Source organism: Myotis daubentonii, chromosome 4 (assembly GCF_963259705.1).
Source record: "Myotis daubentonii chromosome 4, mMyoDau2.1, whole genome shotgun sequence".
NCBI lineage: Eukaryota > Metazoa > Chordata > Mammalia > Chiroptera > Vespertilionidae > Myotis > Myotis daubentonii.
In genome coordinates, this window is record NC_081843.1 from 103,181,192 (window position 1) to 103,206,659 (window position 25,468).

At 41.0% G+C, this 25,468-nt stretch overlaps 1 protein-coding gene across 5 annotated transcripts in view; it reads left to right on the forward strand.

The window, feature by feature from the left end:
- CTNND2 (catenin delta 2) overlaps positions 1-25,468 on the forward strand; it is a 782,618-nt gene that overhangs the window by 466,400 nt on the left and 290,750 nt on the right. For all 5 annotated transcript variants that reach the window (XM_059694779.1, XM_059694782.1, XM_059694778.1 and 2 more), the window contains exon 8: positions 16,548-16,742. In XM_059694779.1, the coding sequence (XP_059550762.1) occupies positions 16,548-16,742 (195 nt within the window). The remainder of the gene's footprint in view (positions 1-16,547; positions 16,743-25,468) is intronic.

A 25,468-nucleotide genomic window follows, 5' to 3' on the forward strand; every position in this document is an offset into this window, starting at 1 on the left:
ACTGGTTTGGCTGCCCATGGTCTACTACAGTCTATTTCATACCGTTCTGTGGGCAGTGAGCTGGCAGGTGGCTCAGGACTGCCCCTGACCTTCTCTTTCAGAAGGAAAGTGCCAGCCTGGATGTCCCACCTTCCCATCCCAAATTCTCCCTCAGGAACGCATAATGGGAAACACTTGCATTTAGAAATGGGAACACTTCTCTTTAGATTGTAGCACAAGAAGAAGCTACCTCCGGGATTTTCTTTGTCAAATGTGATATGTTAGTAGGGATTACTGAGGAATTCGGGAGAATTAGAAGCCTAAAAAAAATAGAAAAAATGAACTGTGCCTCAGCATAAATAGAGATAATTTACAGAATACAAGATATTAAAAGAAACAAGCAATAAGTTTAGGTTAAGTACTAAGAAGGATTTAAGACAATCTTGTGTTTATTAAGTAAGAACTAAATGATATGTAAAAGGATCAAATAACAAGAAAATCTTTTCTAGGCCACAAAAATATAACTACCCAAATTAAAGATTTTTATAGAAAGACTGGATGTGAGTCAAGGAAATCACTGGGAAGGGAGAACATAAAGGGGAAAAGACAGAAAATATCAGAATAATGCAGGAAGAGCCTTGCAGGACAAATCCAGGAGATCTAACATTACTAGAGTCACAGAAAGAGACTGGAGAGAAACATGTTATCAGTGAAGTAATATGGGAATATTCCTCAGAGCTGAGGGACCTGTGCCTTCATAGGAAATGCCCTATGCTTGGAATAGGAAGTTAATGCATAGTCTACATCACAAAATTTGAAAGCACCAACATAAGAATACCCTAGCACCCTTGGGGAGAAATAAAACAGACGCCATCTGACTTGCAGTAGTGATACTACATGATAAAGAACAACCCAGTGATGCTCTCGGAATTCCGGGGTAAAATAACTCAACCCAAAATCTATATGCAGATAAATTATCCATCATCATAAAGGGAGGACCAAATAATTTCAGATTCACAAATATTCATAAAATCTATCTCCTGTGTATCCTTCCCTAGAAAGTTACAACACTTGATGTATTCTAGCTATATAAGGTCATGAAACAAGAAACATAGTACCCAGGACACAATGAACATGACTAGAGTGAAGGCCCAGGGCAATGAAGAGAAGGTGAGAGCGGGGAAAAACGGATAGATACATAGGAATACAGGTACTTGGCAGTAGGCTAGCAAGTAAGGAAAGGTGGGACTCAGCACAAAAAGTCCACAGTCATGAATGTAGGCATAAGTCTGAAAGAATCTAGGTCATTTTAATATCTAAGGGCAGAATAATTAAAAGGATGAGTAGGAATAGTGAAATTAATTGCGGATGAAGAAGAAAGAATTGTGTTGCATTCCATTGAGTTCAACAAATATAGGAGACTGTGATTAAGAGAATGGACTTAGGAACTAGACAGACATGGGACTTAGGAACTAGACAGACAATATTTCTAAGAGTAATGTCCAAGATTTTACTGCCTATGTTTTCTTCTAGGAGTTTTATGGTTTCACATCTTATATTTAAGTATTGAATCTATTTTGAGTTTATTGTTGTATATGGCATAAAAAGGTGGTCTAGTTTCTCTTCTCTTCTCTTCTCTTTTCTTTTTTTGAATGTATCTGTCCAATTTCCCCAGCACCATTTATTGAATAGACTGTCCTTATCCCATTGTATGTTCTTGCTTCCTTTGTCATAGATTGACCTCATAGGTATTGGTTTATTTCTGGGCTCCCTATTTGCTTCCATTGATCTATGTGTCTATTTTCATGCCAGTCTCATGCTGCTTTTGATTACTATAGCCTTGTAGTATAGTTTGATATCAGATAGTGTGATACTACCCACTTTGTTCTTATTTTTCAAGATTTCTGTTTCTATTTGGGGTCTTTTGTGTTTCCATACAAATATTTAGATTATTTGTTCTGGTTTTGTGAAATGTATCATTGGTATTTTGATGAGAATTGCATTGAATCTACAGATTTCTTTGGGTGGTATAGATATTTAAGTGATGTTAATTCTTCTTGTACATGGGCATAGTATATGATTCTATTTATTGGCATCTTTAATTTCTTTCTTCAGTGTATCATAATCTTCTGAGTATAGGTCTTTTACCTCCTTGGTTAAATATATTCCTTGGTATTTTATATTTTTGATGCAGTTGTAAATGGGATTTTTTTCTTAGTTTTCCTTTCTGATAGTTTATTATTGGTGTATAAAATGAAACTGATTTCTGAATATTAATTTTCTATCCTGAGGCTTTTAAACATTTTTTTAAATTTTTATCAAAGTACCTGGATTGTGTGGAGACCAACTGTTTTAGCATATGTAGAAATAACCTTAAGTAATAACTTAAAATTTCTCAAAATGCAGTTAATTCGCAACCAAGCCTACATTAGAATCTTTCCTACACTATCTTTAACCACGGTGCATCTGGTAATTTTTATTACAAAATTATTTGTCATATATTTAGTCCATATTTTATATCATACATATATGTAAATAGATATGTAGATAGATAGAGGTGTAGATACAGGTGGGGAAAAAGTAAATTTACAGTTGTTCATATGGAAAATAATACAATAATTAATAAATAATAATACAAGAATAAACTGCTTTGCATACTTACAACTGTAAACCTATTTTTGCCCCATAGTGTGTGTGCACGCACGCATTTGCTATGGAATAACTAAAGTGAAAAGTCTAGAATCTATGAAGGCTAATCACAAATGGATCAATTTGTATTTATTGTGCTGTGTATTAATTACCAAAGCACTGACTGCCTTTGACACAAAGAAGGTATCTTGAATTTTCCTATAATCAAAAGAGGCAGGGTACTTGAATAAGTGGGCACATGGGCTCTCCAAGGGCAGCTGAGAGCCCTGCATATTTCAGAACTCCTCATCACTCCTTCTCTAGTAGATAGTCAACAAATATTTCTGACTGACTATTGTAAAGTAGCTGGTGGGTGAAGTGTTATATACCCCTGAGAACCGCAAGTCATCTGTAGTACAGGGAGAAGCATGGACACAGAAGGACCAGGTTCTCCCCAAAGTGATTAAAACATTAAAAAATTACCAACAGCTACCAGAAAGACTTGGCTCAGTGGGTATTGAAAATCTGTAAGGTAAAGTGTCTTCTCCCTTATCTCTGAGTTTCTCAGTTCTTTGGAAAGTGGCTTCCTATATGTTTTAGGTCTGAGTTGTAGTACTAGTAGAGGCCTACACAGCAGTCCATGGACTACCAGAGGCTCACCTGTGGAATTAGCAGCTTGCTCTAGTGTAGTGCTAGAGATTATAAAGAAGTTAGTACATTTAGAGAACATAAAACAGATGATGCCTATTCTATAGTGTTTGTATCCTGAGCACCTGCCCAGGGACAAGCAGGTAGAGACTTGGTAGCAAAGGCACCCAAATAAACCATTAATGATTTTGACCCAGTGGCATTGGTGGTCCCTCAAATGATTGCTTGCTATGTAATATGTTCAAACAGACTCGATAGCATTGATTATTCCTGTTTGGCTTGCTAGATAGTACCTGGCCCATGGTGCTGTTATCACAGAGAAGAGCCCACACTTAACCTTAAATGATATGTGATATCTCCTGATGTTTCTGGCTTCATCCTTAGTTCTCCTGAAATGGACTTGCAACATGTTAAAGAAGTCAAAACCTGCCTCAGAAGATAAGCTTCTTTTCAATAATTGATGTAGAAAAGGGAAGTCAGTACATATTCTCTTTAGAATGAAAGCGCGTGCGCGCGCACACACACACACACACACACACACACACTCACTCATTCAGATATGGTGTCCAGAAGCAGGTAATACCTCACTCAGTCGCAGGACCTCCATGATTGAGTCAGTTAGTTGGTTGTTGTTGACATGGCCACAAACAGCCTGCTTCACCTGGACAACCTTCTAGCAAATCTGTAGGGTTTGTTTTGCATTGGAAGAGTCAACAGACATAGTTTTGTGTACGAGAAAAGCATCAATAGCATCATTACCAGTTCAACTGGTGGTTTACTAGTAATTTCTTTGGGTGAAGACAACAGATGAAAAATGGGGTAGGAGAATTGTAGCTATATATGGTCTCATTGGTGGTGCATTGCATAAAGAAATTATGTTTTAATAAATATAGCTGATATTCAAATAATTATATATAATTCAGTTACTGATTAGATTCTAAAACACACACACACACACACACACACACACACACACACACACAAATATTAAAGCTTTAACTGGGAAAGAATCAAGGAACATTTTCAGTTCTCCCAGAACTGTTTATTATACAACATAATTCCTCTCTTTTCAAACTCTTTTATTTGCCAAGTATTATGTTGAATAAAAGAATAAAAATTTAATAAAGTGTTGATATAAAGAATTTATAAAATGTAAATAGAGAGAACGACTAATCCTTGAAGCAGTTTATTTGCCATTTCCCCGTATAAATTATGCTGAGGGTTAATGGTGTCTTTTTCTTCTGAAATTACCACCAAGGCCACGGTGTGGGTGTTGGTGAAACATATAAAGCAGTAGAAAAATGAGACAGGGAGAATACTTTCTAAGTTTGTGTTTTAGAAGCTAAATGTCTAATTTTTGAAAATTAGATCGTTATATTAGCTATATGTATATATTAGATATATGCAGCCAATCTTTATCTGATTCAACCCAAGTAAAAAAGGCCTGTGTTTATTATGATGCTGAGATGGAAAACATCTTAGTTCACATATTTTTCAAAATACTTGAAACTATATATGGAGAAAACAGCATACTGAAGCCTGCTTTGATCTGATAAAACCCTTCTCCTTGTCCAAACATTGACAATATCACCTGTGCCCTGTGATGGGCAAAAACCACATAAACAAGAATGAAAACTGAGCTTCAGTTCCTACAGCAGTTAGCACCTCTGAAAGCAGGATGGGGACTTCTGGTCCCTCAAAGAGGAAGCCTGTCTGTCTGTCAGCAGAAACCTGTCTGTCTATCCTGCCGTGCATAAAAATATATATATACTTAAAAAAGATGGGTCAGGACCACCTTGTTCTGGATTCCTTCCATGAAAATATCCACAAGTACCCTTAGCAAATAGGTCTGGAGGCCAGACTCTAGATGGGGTGTTCCCGTATTTCACTAATGGGTGAGGGGCATTGAGAAGCAGCTGCGGAGAAATCAAATGGCACTCATTTAATTGAATCCACCTTGTAGATAAAGAAGAGTCCCTGTGTGAATATGAGACTGGCCTTTAAAAACTCTGGTAAATAATTAATAAAGCACCGATTGCTCTGCACCGGTCTTTGGGACAGTGAGAAGATCGCCTGAGCCAAGCGCCTGGTTCCTTCTACCCAGGATGCTGCTGCCACAGCTGCCCCCAGGGAGGAGCCGGGTTTGGGAGCAACTTTTAACTAGGAGGCCCCTCCCAGTTAAAATTAACACTCACAGATTAAACTTTCTTACAAGCTTATGTCAAAAGGGTTTAATTACAAGTCTAAAATCAAATTAGGTTGCCCTTCTGTATGAAATATTACAGTTCAAAATTGACGCCCGCTCCAATTTCTGACTCTGCTCAGTGTCAGCTGAGGATTTGGGGTGCCTGGGTAGAGTGTTTCTGGGAGTCCTTTCACTAGCCTCTTCAGGACTGTCTCTCACTTGAGCGGTTGTGATGCCACTGAAGTTATCTGTAGAACGACTCCTAAGAGTTCACAGAACACATGATTGTCACTGCAATGACCCCACCCTCCACTGATAGAGAAAAATCAGACATTGCCCGAGAACTTGTTAAAAATGCAGAACCTCAGCTTTTCCCCCCGACCCACTGAGTCAGAACCTGAATTTTAATGAGGGGAATGGGATGCATATGGCATTTTGAGAAACACTGGAACTCATGGCTGGCATAGTCATAGCTACTCTCTACCTCCCCTGCCACAGGAAACCACAGGTGGGTATCGGGCACAGGCGCCAAACCACCACAGTTTACCCATGCATTTCACTGGTGCCAGTACCATCTGAGACAAGCAGTGTTCCGCAGGCCCTTCTTAACTCAGAGCCGTCCCTGAATGCTGACACAGCACACCCTTCACCTCAGCATAGGTGCAGGGCCGCATGACCTTTGACTGAAAATAAAAATGGAAATGGCCCATCCTAAGAATGCAGACAGCAGACTCCACAGAGCTCATTAGACCCCATTACCCCTGTCTCATCACTTTCCACATGCTTGCCTGTCACAAAAGGAGCTGAACAAAAGAAGCCTGTTTTTCTAACAGCCTGGGGAGAACTGCTTGTGGTTAGAAAATAAAAGAACAAGGGGTGCCTGCTTTTCTAAAGGATGAGGTCACATGGGCACCCTCACTGCTGCATCCAGACCAATGACTTTGGCCTTTACGTTTTTCTTACTGCAAAGTACGTGACTCTCAGTAGAGTACATTATTCATTTGGTAATAGGTGTGGTGAAGCTTCATAGGAAATAATTTAAGACTAAAATTAAGTTCTGAATTAACATAGGCATAGGATGTAGATTTTGGAATTTTGATTTGAGTCAAAAGCAAAAATATCAAGAAGCAAACAAGTAAATTTTTATTGTGGAGAGGCATTCCTCAGATCCAAGATGTGATAGTTGCCTCTCTCAGCAATTAGCACACATTTATGATATAATCACATTAACCAAAATTGTTATATTTTGTATTTCTGAAAGTGCTTATTTGTTGATGTCATATTTCCCCCTCAAGTTTAATGAAAACATATATAAAACTACATCTTTTAAGAGGCACAAAATAACTATTCAAAGCCATAAACACCACAGAGGGAAGGCGACCTAACTGCACAGGTCATGCTTCCTGGACATGTTGCTTAGTGATGGGCAGGGAACTTACCCCTGAACTCAGCAAGGTTTTAAGCAAGGGGGAGAGTTACAGCAGGGGCATTTCAAAGGGAAATCTGCTTCTTTTCTAGGCTCTGCATTTTTCTATAAAAATTCTATTTTGCCCTTCAGACATTTAATTGTGTTAATATCAGTGTGCAATTTTTTTAAAAAAAACAACACAGAATTCCTAGAATTTACTTTGGACTTACCTTCATAGCACAGGAAATGTATAGCTCTTCTTCTGAAGACAGCTCTTTATCTCAGAAATGAGAGTGCTTATCTCTGGTGCCTGTGCACAGAGGCCTCCGTCTGCTGGCTCTGCTGGCTGACCCTGACCACCCTGGCCCTTCTTTCCTCCTTCCATTTCTTTGCAAATGACCATTTGAAACTGGCTCCCAAATTTGATGTGAAGAGATCAATGGCATTTTTTTTCTTTAAGGACCTTTTGATGTTTCTAAGTGAAAGCATGTAGAAATTTATTTCTTTGCATGGAAAGCAAGTTAATTTGCATTAAATTAGGGAGTCATCAATTATATAGTATAGAGATTAAAAAATGTGAATGGGTAATAATGAAAAACAGAATAAATTTGTTTCATTCTATTCAGTAATTTGGCTTAACATAGTAGTAAATGATATTATTTGAAGAAATCAAGAAGTCATAAATTGAGGATTGTAAAACATTAGATATTTATTTCTTTTAACAATGCCTGTCTCCTATCTCTATATATACTACTAATTATGAGGTGTGGGTGCCAATTAACACACAGTGCCACTCCCCACTCAGGTGGACTGAGTCTAATTCTTTTGGAGGTTGTGTTCAGGAGTCACCATTTCAAAGAGTCCCCCAGAATATTCTTTGGAGAATAAACAAAGATTTGAGAATTAATCATATTCTCAGGAATGAAAATTCTAGTGTGTGTGTGTGTGTGTGTGTGTGTGTGTGTGTGTGTATTTGAGCTGAATCTTTAGTCATGAAATTCTCATGAGTTTATGTGTGATCTTCTGTTGAATATTTCAAATCCTTTTGATAAAAATGTAGTTACTGTGATTGTGACATTTTGAGTTAAGAAAATATCTGTTCAGTTCTTACCGTCAACTCAGTATGAACATATTTCTTTTACAACACAGTGGCTTAAATAGGTCCTAATAAAATCACTTTTATGAATATTATGAAATGAATCTCTACAGAGGGCCTTTGCTCTGGCTGGTAGTTCTCTCTGGCTGAGAAGTAGGCATCGTGCTGCTATGACTCCTTCTCTGGTCCTATGAAGTTTGCTGCTGAAATGTCAGATGCTCAGAAAGAACCTCTTGACCCCACTATCAAAGCAATATACCCCCAATACTTCGTCTCCTCTCCCCTATCCTACTTAATTTTGCTTCAGCCTCTATGTCTATACCTGAATGTGATCTCTTACTTATTTCCAAGGCCAGAGACCTGGTCTGTCTTAAGCACCTTGGTGTCCTCAACTCCTAGAAGTTGCCCAGACACTCAGTAAATATGTGTTGAATGAATGAAAATATAGATCAATATAGATTAAATGGTACATATAAATGATACAAGCAATATCAAGCATATAGAGATTCATTTGCCAATCAATCTAAAAAATGATAAATGTTGCCTGTTGCTTGTCAGTTGCAAACAGAGCCTGTTGGATTCCCTGAGCCAGTGAAAATGTGGTGTTGAGGCTGAGACAAGCAAGGCAGTAAGAGATACTGCAGCCTTTTCAGCTCCTTAATTATTTTCCATGTCAATGACTCCCTACAAGTCTGTTGCTGGCTTCCTACTAGATTAGCAAATGTTTGTTTGTCCTCAATGTGCAGGTTTAATTTATATCATACCCCTTTCTAAAAAGGATTCTGCCTTTTCTTGGTCATTTTAATATGTCTTTCCCTTTTGGACTTAATTCATTCCTGCATTCTTCACCGTTATCCATTACAAAGCAACCCTGATGTTGTTCCTTTAAGAACATAAAAATAAACTGTATGATTTACATTTTGTAATATTTTACAAAATTATCAAATTTTTGTCAGGTATATTTCCAAGTTAAATCTCTGTTTTGTTTTTGATATTTTGAAGGTTTCTGTTAAGAAGAGCTTGCTTTTCTCCCAATCAAAAGATGTATTTCATGAGATAACATAATTTGACTCTGAGGTTGAATGACATAGTAGGCTGTTTTAGCACGTATCCGTTTTCAGACGTGATCACTCTCATCTTGATCCTCCCACTATTTCATGCCATACAAATGCATGCATTACTATCTATATTTTTACACTGGAGGAAACCTGGGCTCAGAGAGGATCAGTGACTCGCCTTGATTCACCCAACTGGTTAGACATGGATCTGGAGCCCAAATTATGTCTTCTCATTTCAGGTTATTTGGGCAAAATTTACTTAAGAAACAACAGTAGAATTACTACTTTCGATGCAATTTATTTTTACTTTAAACTGTTGAACATTATACATCCACAGTCATACTGCCACCTTTCATGTGCAGAACTTTATGGTGAGCCATGATCTCTAGCTTCTACATAGGACTTGCTCATGTGAATGGTGGTGCTGGTGTGAAGATGCCTACACAGAAGCAGGGGATATCAGAGGTCTAGTGTCCTCTCCAGTGGTCCAGTCTTCCCACCCCTCTGAGCCCCTAGAACTTGTACCTCCCTTACTGCCATGGGACTGAACCCTCCTTCCCTCTCTCCTCCCACCACCAATGTCACAGCAGAATGGCCAGGTGATGGAAGTTTTATGACCAAAGGTAGCTCTTGTATAACAGCTGTCTCAGGCCTGGTCTTATGTCAGTTTGCAGGTTCTCCCCTGTCCTCCAGGGCTCCTGGACCTCCCTCACAGAGCACCCTCATGAGTCACAACCTTTGTTAGCCTGCAAACCGACCATTCATGTTCCAGATATGAGCCCTCAAACCCATTAATTTCAGAATCACATTACAGATGAAAATTACCAGTGCCTGAGCTCTCTAGATCCAAATTTTGTCTTGTGAAGAGATGTAAGAAAAGTGAAATGATATGACAGCATTGAAAGGTGAACATTGGATGAGGTAAGCATTGTTGAGAAAATTGGTCATAAAGCGCTATGTAGACACAGGTATTATACCTGCATGACCTCTGCCTGCAATGGTGGGGAACCTTATGCTGCAGTTGGTCTGGCCTGTGGGGCCTGCTTTCCTTTTCTCTCTGGTCACTTGTGTTTCACTGCAACTTGTCATGCTGTAGTACTGCACCCTCATCTTGGTCAAGGTGAGGCTCTCAGAATTGTTCTTCATTGACCTGAACATCTGTGGCATTTTGGACAGTCAGTTTCTCCCGCATTTTTCCTTGCTGTGATAACATCTTTTCAGTTCCTGTCAAAGACACAAATGCTTACTAATGGTATCCTGAGTCCAGAATGCTGAGGACTTGTTGTCAAATAGACCATAATAGTGAAAGAAATTACTGCTAAAGAAAAGTACATTTTCTTTGGATCAGCAAATATATTCACCACCTCGTGAACTTTTGCAGCACATTCTCAGAAGAGGTTCTGTGAGAATTTTTTTCTTGGAATTACCCAGAATAAAATAGGTTTTGTTAGTATGGGTCTTACTTGAGCCTGAGTGGTAGAAAGCATGAATTCCTGAACTTGCACCTTTAGCCTTTCACTCCCTGCCTCTCTTCTGTCTCCTAGGTCTGTCTGTTTCACTTGCCAATAACTGTGCCCACCCATGAGCAACTGAAAGGATCACAATGAATAGAAAGGAGTATAAACAATGCTCCTTTTAGAAAGCCTTATTTCATTCAGTGCTATGCATAATGCTTAAATATGCAAATGGATTTTGCACAAATGTTTCCACAGGGAAACACTGTGAACTTATAGTTTTATCAAGAACATGATAATTAAAAATATAGTGCTGAGGTCCAACCCCAGCAGGTCCAGGGGTTCCCAAAGGCGTAGACGGAGTCGGCGAAGAAGGAATGACACGGAGACAGCGTTCAGTTGATCAGCAGCCTAGCCAGGATCTCTAGCCCGGATCTCCAGCCAAGTTCTGGTCTGGATCTCCAGAGAGGTTCTGCTTCAGATCTCCAGCCAGGTTCAGTCACCAGGTTCTAGTCAGGTTCTCTTGCCATGTTCTATAGTCAGGTTCAGTCCAGGACCTATTGCCATGTTCTCTCCAGCGAAGTTCTTCTGTCTCCAGGCTCCGTGTAGGTTCTGTCTTCTGAATTCTGTCTCCTGAGTTCTGTTCTAAGTTCTGTGTCTTTCTGTCTTCTGAATTCTGTCTGTTGTTGTCTAGTTGCATCTGTATTTATACCAGTTGATTCCAATCCTATCAATCTCTATTCCAAAGGTTAGGGTGTTTCTTATCTCCATTCCAGGGAGTAAAGATTATGTAGCTTAAGCATGATTGTTCATAGTTAAAGTGATTAATTACCCACCTGGCACTTGGTTGAGGGGTTTTATTCCCTCCCTAACTTCAGGGGAAAATCCCTACCTGGGGATTCAACCTTTCTCAGAGGTGACCTTGGTTAAAACACACAGCGCCAAGAAGGTGAGCAAACATATTAAGAACCGTATGCCATATATGCCAGGTCCCTTGAAACAGCAAGGATGGACCGGCTCCCGGCAAATTCCCCCTTTTTTATTTTTTAAAAGCAAGCATTAAAAAGAAAAACCTCAAATGCTCTCTTATATCCATTTTAAGAGTAGGATTGGCGCTTTCCACTATTACCTGAGTCCTGATCTATCATCCCAGGGAGAGCTTGCCAATCATGCACTTTCCCAGGGTAGAAAGGCTGCAGTGGGGTTAAGGATAAGGCTCCTTGGGCCTACCTTCTCCCATGCCATTACATTTACCTTTCCTTCCTCAGAAAAGCATGGACATATTTGTTGTACAAAACGTTCTGTCTGACTGGGAGTAACCTTAATTCCTCTGCTAGCAAGCATATGTGTTAAAAGATCAATACAGAGTCTTATTTCTTTGGACTCAGTATGGCACATCTTCTCAATCTAAGGATCAATACAGAGTCTTCTTTCTTTGGACTCAGTATGGCACATCTTCTCAATCTAAGTTCTATACTATCCACCTTCTTACCCTACTTATCCCCTATAGGGGGGTCTGTAGCACCCTGGTGGAGTCCTATCCGTCCTGAGTGTGGGGGTTCTCAGTGGGGGGAGGCTTACCTATGGGAATCCTGTTCCAGGGGTTCCCAAAGGTGTGGACGGAGTCGGCGAAGACTATCCACCCTCTTCCTACGGTGGAGTCCTATCCGTCCTGAGTGCGGGGCGCTTACCTAGGGGTCCCTGTTCAGGCGCCAGATGCCGGGGTCCAACCCCAGCGGGTCCAGGGGTCCCCAAAGGTGTGGACGGAGTCGGCGAAGAAGGAAGGGCACGGAGGCAGCATTCAGTTGATCAGCAGCCTGGCCAGGATCTCTAGCCAGGATCTCCAGCCAAGTTCTGGTTAGGATCTCCAGCCAGGCTCTGCAGGTTCTCCAGCCAGGTCCAGTCACCAGGTTCTAGTCAGGCTCTCCTGCCAACCTCCACAGTCAGGTTCAGTCCAGGATCCCCTGCCATGCTCTCTCGCCAGGCTCCGCCTCCAGGCTCCGAGGCCAGTCCCTGTCCAGGATCCTCCGGCATGCTCTCGCCAGCGAAGTTCTTCTGTCTCTAGAGAACGTTCTGTGTAGGTTCTGTGCCTAGGCTCTGTCTCTCTTGGTCCTGTCTTCCAAGCCCTGTGTCTTGCTGTCTTGTTACATCTGTATTTATACCAGTTCATTTTAATCCTGTCAATCTCTATTACAAAGGTTAGGGCGTTTCTTATCTCCATTCCAGGGAGTAAAGATTATGTAGCTTAAGCATGATTGTTTGTAGTTAAATTGATTAACTACCCGCCTGGCACTTAGTTAAGGAGTTTCATCCCCTCCCTAACTTCAGGGAAAAATCCCTACCTGGGGAAACAACCTTTCTCGGAGAGGTGACCTTGGTTAAAACACAGCGCCAAGAAGGTGAGCAAAGACATTAAGAACCGTATGCCATATATGCCAGGTCCCTTGAAACAGCAAGGATGGACCGGCTCCCGGCAATATAGTATGTTGGAAAAAATAAAAATATAGATGTTGTTCAAATATTTAATAACTAGAGGCCCAGTGCACAAAAATTTGTGCACTCAGGGGGGGGGGGTCCCTCAGCTCGGCCTGTGCCCTCTCGCAGTCTGGGACCCCTCGGGGGATGACCACCTGCTGGCTTAGGCCTGCTCCTCGGTGGATTGGGCCTAAGCTGGCAATCAGACATCCATCTGGCAGCCCCGCAGCCCTCTTGGGATGTAACCACTTGCCAGCGGGGAACAGACCTAAGCTGCAGTCGGACATCCTTAGCGCTGCTGAGGAGGCAGGAGAGGCTCCCAACACCACCGCTATACTGGCAGCCATCAGCCTGGCTTGTGAATGAGCAGAGCTCCTCCATGTGGGAGCTCACTGAGCACCAGAGGGCAGCTTCTGCATTGAGCGTCTGCCCCCTGTTGGTCAGTGTGTGTCATAGTGACCAGTCATTCCGAGTCTTTCTGCTGTTAGGGTCAGTTTGCATATTACCCTCTATATAGGATAGAGGCCTGGTGCACGGGTGGAGGCCGGCTGGTTTGCCCTGAAGGGTGTCCCGGATCAGAGTGGGGGTCCTGCTTGGGTGCCTGGCCAGCCTGGGTGAGGGGCTGATGGCTGTTTGCAGCTGGTCACACCCCCTTCAGGATGGGGGTCCCCACTGGGGTGCCTGGCCAGCCTGGATGAGGGGCTGATGGCTATTTTCAGGCTTCCCGCACCCCCTTTAGGGTGGGGGTTCCCACTGGGGTGCCTGGCCAGTCTGGGTGAGGGGCTGATGGCTGTTTTCAGGCTGGCCAAGCCGGCGACTGAAGCTCCCAGCCTCTCCTTTTTTTCTTTTCTTTTTTTTATTCTGGGATTTATTTACCTTCTATACTTTAAACTTTGTTGCCGTTCCAACTCCGAGTCCACGGCCTGCTGAAAGCAGGTATCTGGGGTTTGTTTATCTTCTATAATTGAAACTTTGTTGCTTAGAGTGGAGCTCAGAGCCCGGCCACAGCAGGGAGGAAGCCTGGCTTCCTCCATCACTGGAACAAGCAAGCCTCCTGCTCACTTCAGCTGCGTGGCTGCCAGACACCATCTTGTTTGGGTTAATTTGCATATCCTGCTGATTAGCCAATGGGAAGCATAGCGGAGGTATGGTCAATTACCATGTTTGTCTATTATTAGATTAGATTCTACTATTATATTTTTCTTACTGTCAGCATATAGTAATCGTGATATCCACAAAGGTTGACCTTATTGTAAGATTCGTGTCCCTTGGTCATTGATTTCTGATTCATTGTATGCTAATAAAAATGTCCTAATGCCCAGTAAATGCTTTTACTAAGAGGATTTTCACACAAGCCCTCAGATCATATCACCACTTAAAAGGTCAGCAGGTGTTTTCATTGCATACCCTTAGATGTTTTCAGAGGTTTAGAATAAAGAATAGTGATAAAATTACATCTCTAACTCTACCAGTGATGGATAACACGCTTATTTAACTATAAAACATCTAGGTGTATTAACCCTTGAACAACACAGATTTGAAATGCACCAGTCCACTTATATGCAGCTTTTTTCATCTTGTAAACAGACAACATAAACTTTTGGTATCGATAAAAGCAGGACTGTAAATGTATTTTCTCCATATTTTTTCTCTAGCTTTCTATATGGTAAGAATACAATATATAATACATGAAAAACATGTGTCAATCAACTATTTATGTTATTCGTAAGGCTTCTGGTCAGCATTAGGCTAGCAGTAGTTAAATTTTGGGAAGTCAGAAGTTACACAGGGATTTTTGACTGCAAGGGTTAGTGCCTCTAACACACGGGTTGTTCAATGGTCAATTGCAATGACTGTTTTCTTGCTTTTAGACTTGTAAGTTTTTGGCAATATTACTAAAACTTCCAAGTAGTACAAAAAATTGACAGCAGGAATGCAAAGATTATCACACTTAAAATACATTCTTGGAATATCAAAATGAGATAATATTCAGTGTGATGTTGGCATGTGATCAATGAGATGCAATGAACCCAATTATGCAAAGCAGTTATTTTGGACCTATCATTCATCTGCATGCTATTTGAATCAGGATTGAATTAATTACTAGCAAAGGGAAAGGTAAGGAACTTGCCTTTCCTCAAAACAGTCAGTGATTTTTAATTAACACTAAATTCATAGAATTCTTAGTACTGCTCCAATCATTCAGAAATCCTGTTTTCTGTTTGTTTGTTTGTTTTATTTACAGCACCCTGTGTAAAATGTATATTAGGAAAACATTTATTGCCAATTTAAAAACATTTGAATAGTTTTTTTTTTCTTAAATACACTAGACAAGAATATTGAAATCCTTGTGATTAAGGGGTCCTCAGGAAGCAGGTTTTAAAGTGGTCCCCAGTGAAGGACTTGGACCAGAGGAACAGAGGTAAAGCTGTCCACAGATAGCTCCGAAATCAAGGAATTGCAACACCCTGTTGCTGTAGGTTTGAATGGGGAGCTCAGAATTGGGGCTGTTCAAAGGGCAGTTGACAGTTAAACAAATCCCAGTGTGCCATGTGGGTATTAGCTTTGGAGATTTAGCCAAAGGGTCTTTCCTAACATCAGCTGCAGCCTCATTTGGCTCTTGTGTGTTCTCTGCTCACCTCATTAGATAACCATTTGTTCTTGATGCCCACGCCCGCCATTGTCCCCAGGTGTCCTTTACTCCATCTGCCTCCATGGAGATGATTCTCCTGCCACCCTCACTGTGATTCGTTCGTACCTCCCATGAAATACTAGCTCTCAATCAACGTCCTCTTTACCTTGTGTCAACTCAACCGCTTAGCCCTCATAAAACTTTATTTCCCAATGTGCAGAGGTTCACAGCATGGCTTCAAAGCCACACCTCTTCCCATACAATGCAAGGAAACGAAACATACAGTGATTCACAAATACTATAAGGCGAGTGATGTGTAGCCTCAATTTATAAATTAAACCAGTTATTTGTACCTTCTTCAGAGCAAGATGCACTAAGTGCAGATGCTTCAATTTAGAGGGTAAGGATAAAGCAAAATATAACTTAAAAACATTCTTTAAAAAAGTCTGCTTCTCTTAGAGACTTGGGCTGTTGTAAGTCCGAACATTTTGGTTCATTCATTGTCCAGGGAAAAACTGCTGATGGGAACAAATTCGGGTTCACTTTTCAGAAACAACATAAAGATGGCTTGCCATCGTGGCTTATTCAGTGGCTCATGACTTTAATAATTTGTTGCAAAATTTAAGGTGCAAGGACTACGGGATAAGAGGGTTTTACGTTTGACTGTCTGCCTGATCCCGTTAGTGAGGAAGCCAAGCAGCATTCCTTAGACTGAGAAAACTGACGTTTCAGTGGCCCTGTTCGGTGTGGATATATCTCAAAATCATTATCCTTCGAGGGAGATCAGGTTTGGGAGCAAAGCTAGGCAGCTGGGTGATGTCGATAAGCTGATTAACTTGACATATTTCTGCCATTTCATGTTATTCATTTGATATTCTGCAGATTTCAACATTTTTGTCAAAAAAAAATCAAATATGCCTTTGATAAAACAAGTTCTGTTTGAATATTGGTCCGGTCTTCATGTCTGCTGTTATTTTATTCCAGCTGGTTCCCGGGCCTCATACAGCAGCCAACACGGCCACCTGGGCCCAGAGCTGCGGGCCCTGCAGTCCCCAGAGCACCACATAGACCCCATCTATGAAGACCGCGTCTATCAGAAGCCCCCTATGAGGAGTCTCAGCCAGAGCCAGGGGGACCCTCTGCCGCCAGCACACACCGGCACCTACCGCACGAGCACAGGTGTGTATTCACGACCCCACCCCGTGCCCTCTCCAGGGTGGGTGGCATGCTTGGGAGCCCCACAACCCTCCCTCATGGGAGGAATGTGTGTGTGTGTGTGTGTGTGTGTGTGTGTGTGTGTGTGTGTCCTCTCTCCTTACAAGCATTATGATGCTTGTATGATGGTGATGATGGAAACCAAACCTGAGTCCAGTTTACCTCCGTCAGTATGTTGTAAATGAAAGATATACCATGGAGGGTGTAAGCTTATTTTGTCAAACAGGCAAATTGAAGGAAGCAGGATTAATTCCTTAGTCATCCTTACTAATGTATTTAATGAATGTAAGTCCTCGAGAAAGCCCGGTCATTATATGGGATGTAAAAGGCATATACCTAATTCTGGTAAGTATTTTTTTAAATGATATAGTCTACCTACTTGGCAAGCTTGGGGAAAAAAACATATTGACTAAAAAATGTAGCATATTTTGTAAGGCAAACTGAGAATTTATTTTGTACACACTATTAGGCTGCATTATATGAAATTATTATTTAAAGATTGGATGTTGGCCATTGCATGTGGTTCAGTCAACTGTATAACTTTCCTGGATTAAATCTATATTTTGAATTGAATACCAGCAGAGGCAACATGAAGAAAGACATGTGTTTTCCCAGAATGTGCAGCCATTGGCAAAATAATGGTCAATTGTCATGACTCAGGGTACCAGAGAACACTTAACTATAAAATGGATATAATTAAGATGTTGAGAATTGAACATATTATAAAGCTGAGCATTGATAAGTAATCTCAGAAAATATTCTGTAGATGATTTGCGGAGAGCAGCGCTCTCTCCTTCCTTCCTAATGATCCGCATTGGCCTGGACAGGGGCTGAGGCTGGGAAAGCAAAGCCCTGGTCTGCACCTGGGCACACAGGGCTCTGCCTCTTCAGATGGTTCCTTCTAGTTACCACCAAGTAGAGCGCAGCAATTTTGTTAAACTGCATTATGATACTAAATTACACGTCTTGAAATCCAGTCAAGCTAAGTTGCTTTTATAGTTGATTATTGGTATTGACATTTCAGTTTTTTACTGCATCATAGGCAACAAGGGACAAAATACTCTTTATTTTATTTTTGACATTGTAAATTCCATCCAGTAATAATAATACCTATCTTGGTTTAGAAGAAAAAGAATACCCATTTATTCTTCTGTCAGAATCTCTCTCACCTTCAGCCTGCTAAACCCACACCCATGTGAGATTGGGCTGATTTAACATTTAGTTTGTTGCATGTTATTAAGGTAATTTTATAAAAGATGGTGATAACCTCAGAGATGTTCAATATCTAATCTGAATAAACACTGACTCTAAAGGGATTATGTTCATTCTCAGTTCTATATTCATATGCTCTTAGAATGATCTCATTAATAAACTTCTGGGGAGTTAATGAAAAATAAGCTATAATAAGAAATAAATACTTCATGCATGTATGTCAGATTAAAGACAAAGAAAGATGCTTGCACTTCTAAAAAATAAACAGAACTGTAGAGTTTTTTCTAAGGCAGGGGACCTAGGCCAGATCCCGCTGGCCGCCTGTTTCAGGAGCCCTGGTGAGCTCAGTAGGATTATTACATTTTTAAATGGCTTACAATGAAAAGATGGAATCTGTTTTGTGATATGAAAAATTTATATAAAATCCAAATTTGAGTGCTTATAAACAAAGGTCTTGAAATGTGGCCGCACCCATTCATTTAGTATCAACTATAGCTGCTATCCCGCTGCAGTCGCCACATTGAGTAGCTATGACAGAGACTAGATGGTAAAGCTGAGAATCCTTACCTTTTGGCACTTTAAGGAGAAAGTTTGCCAGCCCCTGCTCTCAGCCATTGATGGAGGATGGGGCTGGATGAATGAATGAACGAGTGCTTTCCTTTGGTCCCTCCCATAAAGGAAGCAGCAGTGTCCTCTAAGGGCTTCACAGGGGAAACCTGTTTGCCTGGCTTCTGTAAAAGTAACCTCTGCCCTGGCAGAGATCTGAGGCTGTGACAACCAGCTGTCAAAGACCCCACCCCAACCTGCACCTTGGAACTTGAGACACTTTTGAGGAAATATGCTGACTTAATGCAACACTAGGGACATTTCCAGAAGTGCACTGGAAATCTCATGGGATAACATGTAGGGAGAACCATCTCCTCCAGCTCCTAAGCATAAAACCATGACCTTTCAACCACCCTGGTTACTCGCTATTTCTACACTTAATTCCCTTCATTTAAAATCCTTACACTTTCTCAGCTAACCCTGTAACTCTAGGGACTATCAGAACTCCATGTTTGAGAAAATGCCTGTAAGATGGGCATATCATTTACTCATAAATTTTATACATATGATACAATATTATTAAATTGTACCTAGTAAATGTCAAGATTAAAAATTGATATAAAGAAACATTGTAGGATGGCTTTCCCATTTCCAAGAGAACATTTTTTCACATCCCCTGTGCTGTACATTCCACTGGAGACACTGGGTCAGACCTGTAAGAGGCTCCAGGGCCAGAGCAAATGCCCTAACTCTCTGGGGAAGGAGGACATGCTCTTATGGGTCTGTCACACTTGAAGTGTTCAGGCGCCACTAGCTTTTGGCTCAGATTGGTGGCCGGGTGACTTGAGCACCAGTCTTATCTCTGCCCTTAAGTATCAGGCCCCTGGCTGGAGTTCCTCCAGTTTAATTCCCAAAGCATTCGCACATGATGCTTCTGGGAGAGCTGGGCAGGGGAATTGAAGGCTGGTTGCCCCTCTTCAAGAAGTCAGCACTTGGGAATGAAGATAAGTATACTTGTCTACACAATGAGGGAATCGCCAGATGGTACCATAGTTTTAAGCAGGTGAGACCGATGGCAATGTATATAGCATGCCACTACTTTCAGGGACTGTTCTAAACGCTTTGAGTATATTTACAAATCCCCAGAACCACCCTATGAAGGAGGTGCTATTATAATGCTCACTTTACAGATCAGAATACTGAGGCATAGAGAAGCTGAGTAATCTGCCTGAAGTCATACTGTTTGTATAGAGCCAGTCTCCTCCCTCCCTCCCTCCCTCCTTCCTTCCTCCCTCCCTCCTTCCTTCCTTCCTTCCTTCCTTCCTTCCTTCCTTCCTTCCTTCCTTCCTTTACTTATTTATTATTTTAATTTATCTTTACTATTGAAAGTATTACAGATGTCCCTCTTTCCCCCATTGGTCCCCTCCATCCCACTCTCGCCCCCCCCCCACCTTGGTCTTCACTGCATTATTGTCTGTGTCCATGGGTTATGCATATATGCATATAAGTTCTTGAGTTAATCTCTTCCTGCCCACCCTCCCCCTTACCTCCTCTCTTCCCTCTGAGATTCATCAGTCTGTTCCATGCTTCCATGTCTCTTGATCTGTTTTGTTTGTCAATTTATATTAATTATTAGATTCCTCAGATAAGTGAGATCATGTGATACTTGTCTTTCTCTGATTGGCTTATTTTGCTTAGCATAATACACTCCAGAAATTTATAAACAACTCATATATCTTAACAAAAGGAAGACAAACAATCCAATTAAAAAAAATGGGCAAAGGTCCTAAATAGACACTTCTCCAAAGAGAACATACAGACGTCCAAGAAACATGAAAAAATTCTCAGTTGCTAATCATCAGAAAGATGCAAATTAAAATGACAATGAAGTAACACCTTACACCTGCCAGAATGGCTACCATCATCAACATATCCACAAACAAGTGATAGAGAGGATGTGGAGAAAAAGGAACACTAGTTCACTGCTGGTGGGAATGTAGACTGGTACAGCCACTATGGAAAACAGTATGGAGTTCCCTCAAAAAATAGAACTGCCATTTGACCCAGTGATCCCACTTCTAGAATATATCCTAAGAAGCCTGAAACACCAATTAGAAAGAATATATGCACCCTGATGTTCATGGCAGTGCTATTTATAATAGCTAACATCTGGAAACAGCTCAAGTGCCCATCAGTAGGTGAGGGGATAAGAATGTTGTGGTACATTTATGCCATAACTATGCAACTGTAAAAATAGCGCTAGTCTTGTCTAGCTTTATGGCTCAGTGGTTGAGAGTAGACCTGTGAACCTGTAGGTCACAGTTCGATTCCCAGTCAGGGCATGTGCCTGGTTGCTGGCTCAATCCCTACTAGGGGTTGAGCAGGAAGCAGCAGAGCAGCAGATTACTGATTCTCTCTCATCATCTCTCTCTCTCTCTCTCTCTCTCTCTCTCTCTCTCTCTCTCTCTCTCTCTCTCCTCCTTCCTCTCTGAAATCAATAAAAAATATTTTTTAAAAAGAGAGCCAGTCTTTAAACCTTCACACCCAGGCAGTCTTGCCTTAGAACCTGAGCTCTTAATAGCCATCTTGGTTGACTGACCCTGCATTTATAAAAATCATCATTTAAAAACAAAATAAATGTAGATTCCTTCTCATCTGTAGAGCTTCAGGATTTTCTATATCTTGTTATTCAAATAGTATCTGTTCAGGACATATCATGTGCTAGATGCACTGGCAGATTCAAAGAAGCTTAAATAAACTCCTTGTCCTTGAGCATGTTCACTTTCATATCACAGAAAATCACAAAAATTAACTGGTAGTGGATGGTAATATCTTAAGGGCTAAATAAATATTCTAGACAAAATTGAAGACAAAGTATTAATAAAAACACTAAACAACACATAGTGTCTTTCTTTCCTAGACAACATGTGACTCAATATTGTGTAGTACGCAATCCCCCTTCCTGCTTATCCCGAGACTGCCTTTCTCTATTTTCCTGGCAAGGAGTCGGGCTGCGGGAAGGTGTGGATTTTTCATCCACGTCCACCTTGGTCATTCAGGGCAGCGGCTGTGCTCCCTACCACCTCAGGTCCCAGACATCACTCCTGGCTGAGTGGCCACTTTCCTCTCCCTGCCCTGCTCAGCACTAGGCTGGCCCATCCCTGGATCTTCTTTGCCCCAAACACCACAAAGGCTTTCTTGAGTCACAGACAGTTCTAGAGCTGAGAGATACACAAGGAGATGACTGCACAGCAAAAACCAGAAAACAGCTGTAGATACTGAAGATGAGATGTTAAAGCTCCCTCAACTTCCCACCAAAGGGGATTTCTCAGCGTTGCCCCTTGGGCTCAACCTCCCAGCATCTTTTCTCATCTGTCCTCTCGGTCTTCCTTCTCCATCTATCCTGTTTGATTGTCATACTAAGCCACTCACCCTGTGACTTTATTATAAAGGCTAACACAAATCTCTGACATCAAGTCAGATGAGGAGCAGTGTACCTTTGGGTATTCAGAAAAACTTTTCTAGGCTTTCCTAAAATAAATCTCCCTAATGATGGAGATTTACCTACAAGTATTTATACTCATTTAAATACATGTTAGAGCAGTGGTCAATAAACTCACTAGTCAACAGAGCCAAATATCAACAGTACAACGATTGAAATTTTTTTGAGAGCCAAATTTTTTAAACTTAAACTATATAGATAGGTACATTGTTATTAACTTAATTAGGGTACTCCTAAGGCTTAGGAAGAGCCACACTCAAGGGGCCAAAGAGCCGCATGTGGCTCGTGAGCCGCAGTTTGCCGACCACAGTGTTAGAGGATCAGGGTACGTAAATCCTACTTCTCACCTCTCTTTTGCTCCAGGCTTGTGGATGGTGAAACATACAAATAAGTTCACTGTTCACATGGAAAATTAATAAGATTTTATTTAACTGAGCAGCCTCCTATTGGCCACAGCTATGCCAGAGAACATGGTCTAAAGAGGATTTCCCCCCCGCCCCAGACCTCACTTAGACACTTCAGGCTCAGGCACCCCGTCCACTGCAAGACAAGAACTGCAGAGCTCTTGCCCACCAGGCCAGCAGAAGGGGGCAGGCTCTCAGGTGGCCCGCCAGCCCCCATGGGCCCAGATGTGCTCTTACTAGGGAGGCAGAGAGAAAGTTGAGACAGAAGCCAGCCTCACAGCCCCAGAGAAGGTAAAATCCTTCTGATTCAGGTAAAAATTACTGAATCTGCAGTGGTTCATGGTCAGGAGGGCTCCCCAGAGGGTACCATCTCACCAGACATGGCAGTCACTCCTGTCTGTGGGGCCAGTAAGTGAGGAGAGAGAGGCAGAGGCAGGCTGCCATTCATGCCCTCTCCCAGGGCAGGGAGGCACAATCGTGTGGACGGCAGCAGGAAAAGCAGGCCTGTGAGGAGGACTGTGGTGTGAACAAGCCCACCTGCTTTTATAGGACAACCAGTCTAACATCCTGCACAATGAAAATCGAAAGAGGCACACTCTTAACTAGGGTGTCTGTTGAAATAAAACATACCTTTCATCTGGGAAAAGGCTTCTCAAAACCAGAGTTTGTACAATAGACACAGCCAGACAAGGAATATGTGAGCCTCGTGAATTTGCTTATGCTGAAGTCTATTAAGCAGAAGCAAAATAACACAAATGTGTATTTCAAACTCAAGACATATCGATGACTGTCAACTTAAGAGTCATTTTATTCACACAAACTCTTGCCTCTGACAACCCCACGAACACATCTCTCTAAACTAGTGAGAATGGCCGACGTCTGCATCAGTGATAGACACATGAATTTCCTGATAGATAAATGTGATTCTAAGTGAGTGGAGAAATTGAGCTTTTGGTAATGGAAGTGTCAGCTTGTAATAAAGAATGAATTATTGCCCTAACCAGTTTGGCTCAGTGGATAGAGCATTGGCCTGCACCACTGAATCTGGTTCACTGAACGGTCCCAGGTTCGATTCCATTCAAGGGCATGTACCTTGACTGCAGGCACATCCCCAGTAGGGGGTGTGCAGAAGGCAGCCAATCAATGTTTCTCTCTCATCGATGTTTCTAACTCTCTCTCCCTCTCCCTTCCTCTCTGTAAAAAATCAATAAAATATATTTTTTTAAAAAAAGAATGAATTATCACAGACACATTGCAAGGGGAAAACATGCTGAATATTCTTATGAGGTTGACAAGTATTGCAACATAAAAAGAAAAAAGAATGTGATGAATGCCTGGCCAGTGTGCTCAGTGGTTGAGCGCTGACCCATGAACCCGGAGGTCAAGGTTCGATTCCTGGTCAGGGCACATGTCCAGGTTGCGGACTGGACCCCCAGTGTGGGGCATGCAGGAAGCAGCCGATCAATAATTATCTCTCATCATTGATGTTTTTATTTCTCTCTCCTCCCTTCCTCTCTAAAATCAATAAAAAAAATTTAATAAAATAAAAGAATGTGGTAAAAATATTTTCACATGTAGGCAAAATATTTTTAAAAATCTTTATTCTCTGCAATACCAGCCAGTGCTTAATAAAGTTATAGAAGAATTACATAGAACCGTCATATTCATAAAATTTTATTTTTATTCTTTAATGATACATAAATAACATTTTCAGTTAAAATTATCAGTTAAGTCCAGAAAAATATGGATTATTCACAGTTTATTGTTTGTGAATGCTGTTACTTCAAACTGTAAAAATGATTACTTCCCATTGGAGCAAGTCAAATAACTTCTTAGTTTAAAATGTTACCTTTTTTTAATCTAAAAAGACAGGGGCACATTATCACCCAAATGGAAATGTTTAATAAGCTCAATGATAAATAGTGTCTTAAAGCTAGGAAGAGCATCCAGATGCTTACCTATATCAACTCATTTTATATGTAAAATGGTGTAAATAAAAAATCTAATTACAGCTGAAGGAAGACAGAGTGTTTGCTAGTAGAACAGTTCATGGTAAAATTCAGAAACACCAACTCCAATAATAATGATTCCACACTACTAAAAATTCTGCATTAAATGCCACTCCCCACAAATGTAATAATATCTGACATTAAAAGATTATCTTGAATTTACCTTGAGTATTTTTCATTGCGTTTGGCATGGATCAGCCTGTGAGGAGTGCAGAAAATTAAAAGACCTTTACGGTTAATTCTAAATGATAATCCTGTTGAAAATGTAGTGGCTTGGATGCTAAAGGTCCTTCATTCCTAAAGTAACAGAATTAAACTCTCTTGAAGAGTGTGCAGGCCTTGTTCTTGGACCCACTGTCACCTAAGCCATCTTTATTTTCTGAACTTGCAGAGGGAATTCATAGCATTTAATTAGCTTACTGCATGCTATCTATGTAACATATGTAAATGTGGGTTTTTTTATGTTTTCATATTTCTGTATATACACATCTACCCATTCTGTTCTTTTTCCCACTGTCAGTAAATAATACATATAGCCATCTATCATCATCAGAGTACCTGGAGAATGTTTGATTTTATTACAAAGGATCTCTCTTCCTCTCTTTCAAATATAATGTGTAAAACATCTCTCTTTTTACACGCTAGACCTTTATTTGTGTAGCTCTATGGAAAACATATAATTTCATTAACAACATAGATGTCGGGTGAAGTTTCAAGTAACCTGCTGAAGAGGCAAATTCTAAAATCTCCTCAAAGAGACCAGTGTGATGGTTCATTGAGTTCTAAGAGCTTATTGAGGGAGAAGGGGCTGTTTGCAGGGCAAGTGAGAAGAGGGGTGCTTACAGACCCGATGAAGCACCTTCCACTTCAAGTGTTTGCCACAGAATGTTCAATTGAATAGAGTAATCCTACCAGGCAGGTGATTTGGTCAACTGAGCTCTAAAATTTAAGTAAGGAAAATGTATAACAGGACAGGAATTAAGGGAAATATTGTATTAAAAGAAAATCTTCTAGTAG